This window comes from Oncorhynchus nerka, linkage group LG12 (genome assembly GCF_034236695.1).
Source record: "Oncorhynchus nerka isolate Pitt River linkage group LG12, Oner_Uvic_2.0, whole genome shotgun sequence".
In the NCBI taxonomy this organism is placed as follows: Eukaryota; Metazoa; Chordata; class Actinopteri; order Salmoniformes; family Salmonidae; genus Oncorhynchus; species Oncorhynchus nerka.
Genome location: NC_088407.1, coordinates 27,642,212 through 27,657,155, shown reverse-complemented (window position 1 = coordinate 27,657,155; position 14,944 = coordinate 27,642,212). Strand labels below are relative to the sequence as shown.

Sequence of the window (14,944 nt, the reverse complement as noted above, 5' to 3'; positions counted from 1 at the left end):
CTGAAAAGTTCAATCAAGCCAAATGTGCTCAGAGTTTCCATCATCGGGATGCAATTTGATGAGGGTTGCATTTCTGTTGAGTCTTGAGTGTTGTATTTCTTGTTATGAAATGTCCCAATCGTTCAACCGTGCAGCACATGATGTGATCTTCAAAATAACTTAGCAAATTCCACAATATTGGCTGAAGAACACATAAGGCATATGCATTCCTCTAAGAACCAAACGGGAATTAATTCGATTCGAATTCATCTCTCTCTCTCTATTCAATTCAATTCAAGGGCTTTATTGGCATGGGAAACATGTGTTAACATTGTCAAAGCAAGTGAGGTAGACAACATACAAAGTTAATATATAAAGTGAAAAACAACAAATATTAACAGTGAACATTACACATACAGAAGTTTCAAAACAGTATTCTCTATCTCTCTCTCTCTGTATACTCTGCCTCTCTCTCCCTCTTAAATGATCTCACATACTATGGACAAGTGTTGACTGACAACTTTTCATAGTAGCTCCACGTCTACGCGACAGGAGCGGAGGGGACAGCGTTACAGCGAAGTAGTCCGTACACTGCTGCAGCTACAGTACTACAGTACTACAGGATTAAAGCGCTCTGCCTACTAGCTAAATAGTAGCGATGTGCATTCCGCATCATTTGGCTCCGTTCAGTTTAAAAGAGCCGCATAATTTGCCTCCCAAACGGCTCTTCGTTGAAACTGCTGGAAAATCGACATAGAACCACGAAAAAAGTGGCAAATCTCCAATGCAAAGACAAAATAGTAAATTACCATTACCCTATGTGAGATCGTTATATGCAAGTTCAACTACATTTTTACCTAGCCAAACTGTTTAGATCGCCTGCAAAAGTTTTTTTTTTAATGCACTGCAAAAATTAGAGTGGACCAGAATGACCCCTATTTATTGTTTCTGCATTCAGAAATCCTCCATCTTCAAATAATGATTGTGTAACTTAGTTGTAAAAGCAGTAGTAATAGTAGTAGTATGCAAATCAGGGAGCCAAATGAACGGCTCTTTCACGAGATGCGAGTTGGTTCCCAAGGTTTGCCAAAAAGAGCCGTTCGTTCGCGACCGACTCATCACTACTACACAGTAGTAGCAGGCGCTTTCGCGCAGTTGCCGAATGTGCTCGCCAGTGTGTTCGTGCAGAAAACTAAAGGAGAGACTGCTGAGTTGAACAAGGTAGTTATTGCAACGAGAAAGGAAGGGGATATTTAGCTAATCTTTTAAAAGACTAAACTGGACCAGAGGACCTCTCTCCCTTGCATACATGTGTTAAAGGGAGGGAGGGGAACGGCACAGAAGGATGTTTGAAGTACCCTCTACAGTTAACTTGCGAGATTGTTTTTGCTGAGTTGAAAATACTAAGTTTAGGTTCGAGAAAAGCAAGGTAACTCGAGCGCAATGGAGAGCCAACCACCCGAGCCGCAAATCTACGAGGACGTTCGAAAGAGCGGCTATCTCCGCAAGCAGAAATCCATGCACCGGCGATACTTCGTGCTCCGGACGGCCTCGGAGAGGGGCCCGGCCCGGCTCGAATACTACGAGAGCGAGAAGAAATTCCGAGGAAAGACACCCGTCCCCAAGAAAGCCCTGGTGCTGGAGACGTGTTTCAACATCAATAAGCGGGCTGATGCCAAGAACAAGCACATGCTAGTGCTGTACACTCGGGCGGAGAGCTTTGCCATCGCGGCAGAAAACGAGGCGGACCAGGACGAATGGTATCAGGCCATGGTGGAGCTGCAATGCAAAAGTAAGTAAGCAAACTACAACGAGCTCTATATGGCTGCCTATCGGTATAACGAAGTGGCCATAGTATTACATCTGAACGTGGCGATGTAGCCCACTGCAGCAATTTGCTCAAATGCAGCTTATAAACACGACACGTGCTGGTTTAATATACCACGTCTGTCAATGTTATTAGGCTATTGTTATTAGGCATTTCAAATATATATATATATATGGTTATTGTTATTAGGCTATTTTTAGGACATCCAGAAATGTGCATAACGGGAGTAACTTAACATTGCTCGTCAGCAGCGAGGAACGTCCCACTGCTCACTACCAGCGATGTTTTAAAACATGTCGGCACACGATTTTAGCGTAATAGTTTGAGGCATGCTCTTTGCGTTTTAAAGAAAAGTGATGTCAAAATATATCCATATTACAGTGTGTGGTAGGTTACTGTACTTATTAATGTGTGTTGCTGCCTATGGACCATCATTTAAATATGATGTAAAATTACAGTGCATACTTCTTTGCATAATAATTATATTTAGCCAAGGTCCCCCAGAAACGGCAAATCGTATGTTCCAAGTTGCGGTGTGTGCTTATCCTTGCCAACACCCCGAGAACGTTATCATACTTTTCCCCCACACCCATATAGATAGTCTACTTGCGCCAAAAGTTGACATATGGACCAAAAGCTTGTGCTTTGTACAGGGTTTAGAGACGGGTTAAGCAAGTAGTTTCGTTAAAACGTTGCCTGTATCAAGAGTAGGCTATATTGGAGACCATGTTCTACAGCCAACCCTCCTCCCGCTTCTTCCTTTGCCGAGTCAACCCTGGCCATTGCTCACACGCATCCAGATTTTTTTTGTTATGAGCCTGATTCTCTGTTTACTTAGTATGTACGATAAAAGTATGAACAAAGTATGAACACTCCCTACAGTAAGTCGCCAGAGCGCCTGTTAAATTACTAAAATGTAATTATAAACTGGGTGATTCGAGCCCTGAATGCTGATTGGCTGACAGCCGTGGTGTATCAGACGGGTATGACAAAACATTTTTTTTACTGCTCTAGTTACACTTGTAACCAGTTTATAATAGCAATAAGGCACCAATGGGGTTAGTGATATATGGCCAATATACCACCGATAAGGGTTGTATCCAGGCACTCCACGTTGCGTCGTACGTCAGAACAGCCCTTGTGTGGTATTTTGGCCATATACCACACCCCATCGTTCCTTATTGCTTAAATGTATGTTTTATTTTCTGCTGGCATGACAATATTTGCCAAGACAAGACATCACAGTAGAGGATACATGCAAAACCAACAGCATGAACAAGTTTGCACAAGATCCATATGGTTGGATACCTGTGTAGTGTGCACAAGTACCATATGGTTGGATACCTGTGTAGTGTGCACAAGTACCATATGGTTGGATACCTGTGTAGTGTGCACAAGATCCATATGGTTGGATACCTGTGTAGTGTGCACAAGATCCATATGGTTGGATACCTGTGTAGTGTGCACAATATCCATGTGGTTGGATACCTGTGTAGTGTGCACAAGTACCATATGGTTGGATACCTGTGTAGTGTGCACAAGTACCATATGGTTGGATACCTGTGTATTGTGCACAAGATCCATATGGTTGGATACCTGTGTAGTGTGCACAAGTACCATATGGTTGGATACCTGTGTAGTGTGCACAAGTACCATATGGTTGGATACCTGTGTAGTGTGCACAAGATCCATATGGTTGGATACCTGTGTAGTGTGCACAATATCCATATGGTTGGATACCTGTGTAGTGTGCACAATATCCATGTGGTTGGATACCTGTGTAGTGTGCACAATATCCATATGGTTGGATACCTGTGTAGTGTGCACAAGTACCATATGGTTGGATACCTGTGTAGTGTGCACAAGTACCATATGGTTGGATACCTGTGTATTGTGCACAAGATCCATATGGTTGGATACCTGTGTAGTGTGCACAAGTACCATATGGTTGGATACCTGTGTAGTGTGCACAAGTACCATATGGTTGGATACCTGTGTATTGTGCACAAGATCCATGTGGTTGGATACCTGTGTAGTGTGCACAAGATCCATATGGTTGGATACCTGTGTAGTGTGCACAAGATCCATATGGTTGGATACCTGTGTATTGTGCACAAGATCCATATGGTTGGATACCTGTGTAGTGTGCACAAGTACCATATGGTTGGATACCTGTGTAGTGTGCACAAGTACCATATGGTTGGATACCTGTGTAGTGTGCACAAGTACCATATGGTTGGATACCTGTGTAGTGTGCACAAGTACCAAATGGTTGGATACCTGTGTAGTGTGCACAATATCCATATGGTTGGATACCTGTGTAGTGTGCACAAGATCCATGTGGTTGGATACCTGTGTAGTGTGCACAATATCCATATGGTTGGATACCTGTGTAGTGTGCACAAGATCTATATGGTTGGATACCTGTGTAGTGTGCACAAGTACCATATGGTTGGATACCTGTGTAGTGTGCACAAGTACCATATGGTTGGATACCTGTGTAGTGTGCACAAGTACCATATGGTTGGATACCTGTGTAGTGTGCACAAGATCCATGTGGTTGGATACCTGTGTAGTGTGCACAAGATCCATGTGGTTGGATACCTGTGTAGTGTGCACAAGTACCAATAGGCACACTCTTCTTCCCTTCACAGTTTTTTTGGTATTATTTATTCACATTTGCAATTATGCACATACAGTAACAAAAGGCATCGGTTTTCAATTTATACACGCTTTCAAATCCCTCCTGATATCAGCAGTTGAGCAAACCTTTTGTGCAAACAAAACTATCAAGCCAGTGGCTGACTGTGGCTGCAATCACCCGTTTTTTTTCCTGCAGTCTCATCATGGGAAAGAAAGCTCATAGACCAGTGACGGGGGTGGGGAGGACACATGATGCAATCTTGGGTTCAAGGTACTTACAGCTGACCTGCTGGCCTATGTTATGTAAAAGAGCTGACTACAATGAGGGGGGAAAGTAGGTGCTGCCGCAACCAACAAGAGAGAAAAGCAGAAGCCTCTTACTGTGTTGAACATGTCTTAAACATTCTCCACAGGTAACGGTGATCAAGAGGTTGACATAGAATTGGACCTCTTTTGACTTGGTTAACCTGTGCCTTAAAGTAACTGTCCAGTGTTTCTATGAAATATAGCCTATAATTAAAAAGCATATTTTCTGTGTGGGAAGGGTGTGTGTGTACCCCAACAACAGAATGGTGTGGGCATATACCAGTCATTAAAATTATTCATGCGAGTAGACCGTTGATTGGCCAGCTCATCCTGCTCTAGAATGGTGATTGGCCAGCTCATCTCCCCTCAGGAGTATGATATCCTACTCGATTAGAAAATGGCGAGCATTTTTTGGAGATACAAGTTTGAGGTGGGGTTTTTGAAGTATTTTTTTCCCCCTTAAATGTATTCTTTGGCCACAGATAGTAGCGTAGGACAACTTTATTTAGATATAAGTCAACAACATTATGTGGATATGAGTTAACAGAATATGAACTTTTAAAATGAGATTTTCACTGGACAGTTACTTTAACTAATGTCTTAGGCCTATGACCTGTGCAAAGGGGTCCAGGCTGTCTCGGGCTTTAGTTGGCCCTATGTACAGATCTAGGATCAGTTTTCCCTACTCCAGTCCTAACTGTAACCAATTGGGCACAAAAAACAGCAACAATATGTTATGCATATGTTTACATTTACATTTTAGTAATTTAGCAGACGCTCTTATCCAGAGCAGTTAGGGTTACGTGCCTTGCTCAAGGGCACACAGGCAGATTTTTCACCTAGTCCGCTCAGGGATTCGAACCAGCAACCTGTCAGTTACTGGCCAACACTCTTAAATGCAAGGCTACCTGCCGTGCATATGTTATATGCAATAGGTTACATACAGTGCCTTCATAAGGTATTCATCCCCTGGACATTTGACTCATTTTGTTGTGTTAGACCCAGAATTTTAAGATTTTCTCGTCACTGGCCTAATGTTAAAGTGGAATTATGATTTTAGATGTTTTTTTATTTTTTACAAATGAATAAAAAATGAAAAGCTGAAATGTCTTGAGTCAGTAAGTATTCAATCCCTTTGTCATGGCAAGCCTAAATACATTCAGGAGTAAAAATGTGCTGAACAAGTCACATAATAAGTTGCATTTACTCACTCTGTGTACAATAATAGTGTTTAACATGAAAAACTACCTCATCTCTGTGTCCCACATACAGTGCATTCAGAAAGTATTCAGCCCTCTTGACTTTTTCCACATTTTGTTACATTACAGCCTTATTCTAAAATGGATTACTTTGATTTTTCCCCCTCATCAATCTACCCACAATACCCTATAATGATAAAGCAAAAACAGGTTTAACCTGGAAATATCACATTTACATAAGTTTTCAGACCCTTTACTCAGCACTTTGTTGAAGCACCTTTGGCAGCGATTACAGCCTTGAGTCTTCTTGGGTATGACGCTACAAGCTTGGCACACCTGTATTTGGGCAGTTTCACCCATTCTTCTGTGCAGATCCTTTCAAGCTCTGTCAGGTTGGATGAGGAGCGTCGCAGCACCGCTATTTTTAGGTCTCTCCAGAGATGTTCTAACGGGGCTCTGTCCGGGCCACTCAAGGACATTCAGAGGCTTGTCCCGAAGCCATTCCTGCGTTGTCTTGCCTGTGTGCTGAGAGTCGTTGTCTTGTTGGAAGGTGAACATTCGCCCCAGTTTGTGGTCCTGAGTGCTCTGGAGCAGGTTTTCACTAAGGATCTCTCTGTACTTTACTCCGTTCATCTTTCTATCGATTCTGACTCGTCTCCCAGTCCCTCAGTCCCTGCCGCTGACAAATATCCCCACAGCATGATGCTGCAACCACCATGCTTCACCTTAGGGATGGTGCCAGATTTCCTCCAAACGTGACGCTTGGAATTCAGGCCAAAGTGTTCAATCTTGGTTTCATCATACCAGAGAATCTTGTTTAGGTGCCTTTTGGCAAACTCCAAGTGGACTGTCATGTGCCTTTTACTGAGGAGTGGCTTCTGTCTGCCCACTCTACCATAAAGACCTGATTGGTGGAGTGCTGTAGAGATGGTTCTCCTTCTGGAAGGTTCTTCCATCTCCACAGAGGAACTCTGGAGCTCTGTCAGAGTGACCATTGGGTTCTTGGTCACCTCCATGACCAAGGTCTTTCTCCCCCGATTGCTCAGTTTGGCCGAGTGGCCAGCTTTAGGAAGAGTCTTGGTAGTTCCAAACTTCTTCCATTTAAGAATGATGGAGGCCACTGTGTTCTTGGGGACCTTCAATGCTGCAAAAGATTTTTGGAATTATTCCCCAGATCTGTGCCTCAACACAATCCTGTCTCGGAGATCTGTGGACAATTAGTTTGACCTCATGGCTTGATTTTTTTCTCTGACATGCATTGTCAACTGTGGGACCTTATATAGACAGGTGTGTGCCTTTCCAAATCATGTCCAATTAATTGAATTTACCACATGTTGACTCCAATCAAGTTGTAGAAACATCTCAGGGATGATCAATAGAAACAGGATGCACCCGAGCTCAAGTTCGAGTCTCATAGCAAAGGGTCTGAATACTTACAGTTGAAGTCGGAAATTTACATGCACCTTAGCCAAATACATTTAAACTCAGTTTTTCACAATTCCTGACATTTAATCCTTGTAAAAATTCCCTGTTTTAGGCCACTTTATTTTAAGAATGTGAAATGTCAAAATAATAGTAGAGAGAATGATTTAGTTCAGCTTTTGTTTCTTTCATCACATTCCCAGTGGGTCAGAAGTTTACGTACACTCAATTAGTATTTGGTAGCATTGCCTTTAATTTTTTTTACTTAGGTCAATCGTGTTGGGTAGCCTTCCACAAGCTTCCCACAATAAGTTGGGTGAATTTTCGCCCATTCCTCCTGACAGAGCTGGTGTAACTGAGTCAGGTTTGTAGGCCTCCTTGCTCGCACACGCTTTTTCAGTTCTGCCCACACATTTTCTATTGGATTGAGGTAAGGGCTTTGTGATGGGCACTCCAATACCTTGACTTTGTTGTCCTTATGCCATTTTGCCACAACTTTGGAAGTATGCTTGAGGTCATTGTCCATTTGGAAGACCCATTTGCGACCAAGCTTTAACTTCCTAACTGATGTCTTGGGATGTTGCTTCAATATATCCACATAATTTCCCATCCTCATGATGCCATCTATTTGGTGAAGTGCACAAAGTGCACCAGTCCCTCCTGCAGCAAAGCACCCCCACAACATGATGCTGCCACTCCCGTGCTTCACGGTTGGGTGGTGTTCTTCGGCTTGCAAGCCTCCCCTTTTCCTCAAATCATAATGATGGTCATTATGGCCAAACACTTCTGTTTGTGTTTCATCAGACCAGAGGACATTTCTCCAAAAAGTACGATCTTTGTCCCCATGTGCAGTTGCAAACCATAGTCTGGCTTTTTTGTGTCAGTTTTGGAGCACTGGCTTCATCCTCGCTGAGTGACCTTTCAGGTTATGTCAATATAGGACTCATTTTACTGTGGATATAGATACTTTTGTACCTGTTTCCTCCAGCATCTTCACAAGGTCCTTTGCTGTTGTTCTGGGATTAATTTGCACTTTTCGCACCAAAGTACGTTCATCTCTAGGAGACAGAACGCGTCGCCTTCCTGAGCGGTATGACGGCAGCGTGGTCCCATGGTGTTTATACTTGCGTACTATTGTGTGTACAGATGAACGTGGTACCTTCAGGCGTTTGGAAATTGCTCCCAAGGATGAACCAGACTTGTGGAGGTCTGCAATTTTTCTTCTGATTTCTTTTGATTTTCCCATGATTTCAAGCAAAGAGGCACTGAGATTGAAGGTAGGCCTTGAAATACATCTACAAGTAAACCTCCAATTGACTCAAATGATGTCAATTAGCCTATCAGAAGCTTCTAAAGCCATGACATCATTTTCTGGAATTTTCCAAGCTGTTTAAAGGCACAGTCAACTTAGTGTATGTAAACTTCTGACCCACTGGAATTGTGATAGAGTGAATTATAAGTGAAATAATCTGTCTGTAAACAATTGTTGGAAAAATTACTTGTGTCATGCACACAGTAGATGTCCGAACTGCCTTGCCAAAAATTAACAAGAAATTTGTGGAGTGGTTGAAAAACGAATTTTAATGACTCCAACCTAAGTGTATGTAAACTTCTGACTTCTACTGGATATAAATAAAGTATTTCGTTTTTTTTAGGTTTAATACACTTACAAACATTTCTATAACCCTGTTTTTGCTTTGTAGTTATTGGGAATTGTGTGTAGATCGATGAGGAAAACAACACATTTAATCATTTAAAAAATAAGGCTGTAACGTAACAACGTGTGCAAAAAAATCAAGGGGTCTGAATACTTTCCAAATGCACTGTACAATTCATTACCTGTAAGGTCAGTCAATCAAGCAGTGCATTTCAAACACAGATTCAATCACAAAGACCAGAGAGGTTTTCCAATGCCTCACAAAGAAGGGCACCTATTGGTAGATGGGTAAAAAAAAAAAAAGCAGACATTGAATGATCATGATGAAGTTATGAATTACATTTTGGATGGTGTATCAATACACCCAGTTGCTACAAAGATACAGGCGTCCTTCCTAACTCAGTTGCCGGAGAGGAAGGAAACCTCTCAGGGATTTCACCATGAGGCCAATTTTGACATAAAAACAATTAGAGAGTTTAATGGCTGTGATAGGAGGAAACTGAGGATGGATCAACAACATTGTAGTTACTCCACAATACTAACCTAATTGACAGAGTGAAAAGGAAGCCTGTACAGAATATAAATATTCTAAAACATGCATCCTGTTTGTAACAAGGCAGTAAAGTAATACTGCAAAAAATGTGGCAAAGCAATTAACATTTTGTCCTGAATACAAAGTGTATGTTTGGGGCAAATCCAATACAACACATTACTTAGTACCACTCTCCATATTTTCGAGCATAGTGGTGCCTGCATAATGTTATGGGTGTGCTTGTAATCGTTAAGTACTGGAAAGTTTTTTTTCTGGATAAGAAGACACGGAATGGAGCTAAGCACACAGGCAAAATGTTAGAGGAAAACCTGGTTCAGTCTGCTTTCCACCAGACACTGGGAGATTAAGTCACCTCTCAGCAGGACAATAACCTAAAACACAAGGCCAAATCTTAGCTGGAGTTGTTGACTCAAGAGGTTGAATACTTATCAAATCAAGATATATTAATGTTAGAATTGTTCTTCCACTTCACAGAGTATTTTGTGTAGATCGGTGACAAAAAAACAAACAATTGATCCCACTTTGTAACAGAACAAAATGTGGAGAAAGTCAAGGGGTGTGAATACTTTCTGAAGTCACTGTAGGCCTCACTGATCCTGGATCTATGTCAACAGTTTCTCCCCCACACACAGCACTACGCATGGAGTGGGTATGGGATGTGGTTGCCAGATTAGGGAGACCGGGAGCTGGGAGGGAGAAGAGAGGGAGGAGAGGGGGTGTTTCTCACTCTCTGTAGTTGTCAGCCAATAAACAATCGGGAGAGCAAACCAAATAAACGACCCTGTCGACTCTTCGTCTGGTCAAACATTTTGACATCTGTCTTTTGGCATATCTTGTGTCAATTGTGTCACTGAATTCTCTGTTACTGAATGACAGCTTAACTCAACATTGCTCAGAATGCTGCCACCCTCTCCTCCTGTTTGTTTAGTGTTGTGTTATAAATCTATTTTCTCTGACTGGTCTGAAGTTTAGACATTTCTCAGTCAACCCCAGCGCCAGCCAGCTACATCAATCTACACCCATACGGCTCATATTGCATATAGGGTCTAGCTCATGCGGTTTCAACATTTTCCATCTCTTTCATGCAGACGTTTGACAAAATAATTTTCACACACAACCCTTGGGATTCCAACCCATATAGAGTAAACGGGTATATCATACAGTGCTTGGAAGAGTCGACAACAAGCTCCTCCCATTTTAAATGATGCCATTGGGGAAATGGGCGGAGTCTCTGTGTCAGTGACCATCTAGTCTTCGGGGTTTCCGTCCAGTAAGCTGAAAGTGTATGGGGGTAATGTGAACCCCCACTTGTACAGTTGGGAGGGCAGAGGGATTCACACCCACCCAGATACCTTTTCAGTCGAGCAAATACTGTGCTGCTGCCACTTTCAAGTCATGTCAGTCTCCTTGATCCTATAGGTGTGGAGCAGTGCTTGGTGACATGCTATGGCTTGAACTGAGGTTTTGAGCCAAAGCTGACACATTGAGAGGTAGCTACAGTATTACGTCACAGTGCTACATTATTATTGGCAGTGTATGTGAGAACAGGGGCTACAATGGAGAGAAATGCATTCTCTCTCTCTCTACACACACACACACACACACACACACACACACACACACACGGCATATGTTTTACTATCCTTGTGGGGACTTAAAATGAACTCCTAACCCTAATCTTAACCCCTAACCCCTAACTCTCATTGTAACCCTAACCCTTACCCATAAGCTTAAAATATCCTTTGTCCCACAAGGGAGAATTTTCTTAGTTTAACTATCCTTGTGGGGACTTTGGGGGATTTCCTGTACCCATGAGGAGCCCACACACACACTATCCGTGCTGCGTTCTGGGAAACTCACCTGGAGCAACCAGGGACTGCCTTCATCTTAATATCTCGCAGGCCATCTCCCTCCCTCTGCTAACCCGTAACTTTCACAAATACAGTCCAGCTGCCATGCAGAGACCGAGAGAGATATTGAGATCTTTATTTGTTCAGCTGGGTCCAGGGGGGCCATATGGCCAGTAAACACAGTATCGAGCTGTAGGAGAGGCTTATTTAGCAAACTATTTATATTCACTGGAGTGTATCAAGGCTGAAGTAGGGTATTAGAAGTATGGAGCATCATCGTTTGCCAGGCAAATAAAGTCCTCTGGCTCACAAGCCACCTCAAGAACTGTTGTTGGACCTAGTAAACAATGAAGCAGTGTAAACTGGAGATGAGAGATGAGATACGCAGCACTGTTAAGCCAGGCGCCAGGCAGGGGCACTGTGCGCGCACACACACACTAGGAGGTAAACCGCTCATTAAACTATAGTGTCAAACACAACTAGCAAGCCACAACCCAGAACAAAGGCCCTTCCAGGTCTGTCTCGATGATAAACAGCTACTAAGCTCTGATCTACAGTCAGTGTTCCCTTTTGGCCTCACATGAACCACAGATATATTCACTGGTGTATGATCCACTAACCCCATATTAGCTCTGATCTACAGTCAGTGTTCCCTTTTCACTTCATATAACAGACGTGACTGTTATCTAATACTCTGACTCTATATCAGTGCAAGCTAAGACACCACTTCACCCATGTGGATACACTTGTCCCAAGGCATGGCTGTAGTGTAGTATTTATATCCAGCCCTTGTCAGCCAGTCATCCGGGCAGGCGGTATGATCCGGACCTCACCGGTGGCCGCCTCGGCCGGGGAGGCGATTGAACGTTAAACCCAGTTAAACTGCTGCTCATCTCCCTAATTAGACCGTAATCGTTGTGTCCGGGTCGGCCTGACTCGGCGCTGCCCGACGGGGACAACAGGATGGTGGGTGTGAACCAAGCGCTAGCTTAGCCTAGAGCTATTTTGGCCGCTAAGACCCAACAGTGTTTACTCAGGTTTGCATCCCAAATGGCACCCTATTCCCTATGTAGTGCACTACCTTTTGACCAGAGTCCCGGTCAACAGTAATACACTACATAGGAAATAGGGCACCATTTGGGATGCAAACCTGAGTAAACACTGTGAGCTGGACCCTCCCTCCTCCTTCTCACGTTAGCCACAGGGCCACGGGGTCATTTCCTATGCAGAAAATAGTCGACACCCATTAACACCCTGTAATTCAACATGTAGGGCCCGTGTTTTGCTGGGCAGGTAGGTCCCCTGTTCTCTCTCAACAGTCAGCTACTGTAAAACGTCAGCCCGAAGGCTCGGCTCGACATTTAGGCTTGAGAGTGGTCCATTTAAATCCCCTACACGTGCTTCATATGCATGTTATATGTGCAACAAGCGCGATTTAGCCCAAGGATAGTCGGTAAGTGGCCAATCATTTGATTGACATGAGGGAAAGGCTGAGAGAGGAACACAATCGGATCACGTCGACGAGTGTCCATATGGCGCGATGCAGCTGTGAGCAGAGGGCGTTTATGCGTGCATAGAAACCTTTTTATGGCGATATTGATCTGCTGGTTGATAGTACATGATATAGGCTAACCACCAGCTCACCGCACGCTGCTGCAGGACCAGGTCAATGGGTTCATCTCAGTGGTGAATGAATTGGACTTCTGCAGCTGCACTGGCATGGAGAAAACTGGACAGGTTCCAGTAAATTCCATCGGTAGTCCTCCTCTGCTATATTACTTTGGCTTATCTTGTGCTTTTGGCTGAGTGATGAAGACTAGGAGACGGGAATAGACCGCCTCTTCTGGTATGCACCTGGTGTGTGTCCTCCTCCAGCGCAGTCTTCACACGTCAGTGGTTCTGTGAGCACACAAGAGCCTTGACGTGGCGCTCTTTAATGATGGCTGCCAGGTTGACGAGGCTGTTGTGAAGAGCGACCAGCACGCTAGCTAACCTTCACGCTCACTTTCATGTGGTGCTTTAGCGATGACAAATCTGGATGCCTCGCTGATAATTGTGTGCGTGTGTGTCTTCATAACGCAAACCATATGTGCGAACTGAGCCTTAAGGGAGGTGGTGGTGTTGTGTACGTGTTGTGTTTCTTCCTGGGGGGGGGGGGGCCAGGAGAGAGGGGGAGGGATAATGAGGGAGTGGGAACGAAAGAGAGTGAGGGAAGGAGAGGTGGGGAGCAGAGGAAACAGACTGGGACACTCGGCAGTAAGGGAGATACTTTTTGGAGGGGACCCACGGTTTTATTGACACACACACACACACACACACACTAGACACAGCTGTCCAGTGTCTCTCCGCACTGGTAACTCAGGGTGATGGCGAGAGTTGAGGGGGAGAGATAGCCGAGCAGGCAAGATGGTAAACGAAGGGACTTCAGGCCTCAGATGTCCAGCTTGTTGGCTTCTTTAGTGACTTATTTTAGAGTGTTGTGGCATGCTAGGGCACTGGGGTCAGCAGCATGAAACAAGGCCTAGTGGGAAAAGGATCTTTCCATGCCAGCTCTAGCGTTCAGTGATTAGCTGAGTGCATTAGCGAAACTAGGAGAGATAACGTTTTTACGCCTAGCACTCACAGATATCGATCCCCTCCATGAATCTGATGAGATTGGAATGTAAAAATCCACAAAAGGCGATGGGGCGGGGGCGCCAGCCCTACTTCATAAAATGGTCTTACGTACAGTAGGCTACTTCATAAAATGGTCTTACGTACAGTACAGTAGGCTACTTCATAAAATGGTCTTACGTACAGTACAGTAGGCTACTTCATAAAATGGTCTTACGTACAGTACAGTAGGCTACTTCATAAAATTATCTTATGTACAGTAGGCTACTTCATAAAATGGTCTTACGTACAGTACAGTAGGCTACTTCATAAAATGGTCTTACGTACAGTACAGTAGGCTACTTCATAAAATGATCTTACGTACAGTAGGCTACTTCATAAAATGGTCTTACGTACAGTACAGTAGGCTACTTCATAAAATGGTCTTACGTACAGTACAGTAGGCTACTTCATAAAATGATCTTACGTACAGTAGGCTACTTCATAAAATGGTCTTACGTACAGTACAGTAGGCTACTTCATAAAATGATCTTATGTACAGTACAGTAGGCTACTTCATAAAATGATCTTACGTACAGTACAGTAGGCTACTTCATAAAATGATCTTACGTACAGTACAGTAGGCTACTTCATAAAATGATCTTACGTACAGTACAGTAGGCTACTTCATAAAATGATCTTACGTACAGTACAGTAGGCTACTTCATAAAATGGTCTTACGTACAGTACAGTAGGCTACTTCATAAAATGATCTTATGTACAGTACAGTAGGCTACTTCATAAAATTATCTTACGTACAGTACAGTAGGCTACTTCATAAAATGATCTTACGTACAGTACAGTAGGCTACTTCATAAAATGATCTTACGTACAGTACAGTAGGCTACTTCATAA

The 14,944-nt window shown here is 43.4% G+C and overlaps 1 protein-coding gene across 1 annotated transcript in view; it reads left to right on the top strand.

Annotated features, from left to right (window-relative positions):
* The first annotated feature begins 1,109 nt into the window (after nt 1-1,109).
* The window catches only part of LOC115138064 (insulin receptor substrate 1-B-like), a 61,666-nt gene continuing 47,831 nt past the window's right edge, over nt 1,110-14,944 (top strand). Inside the window, exon 1 of the mRNA XM_029674463.2 lies at nt 1,110-1,771. Within this exon, the coding sequence (XP_029530323.2) occupies nt 1,423-1,771 (349 nt within the window). The 5' untranslated portion in view covers nt 1,110-1,422. The remainder of the gene's footprint in view (nt 1,772-14,944) is intronic.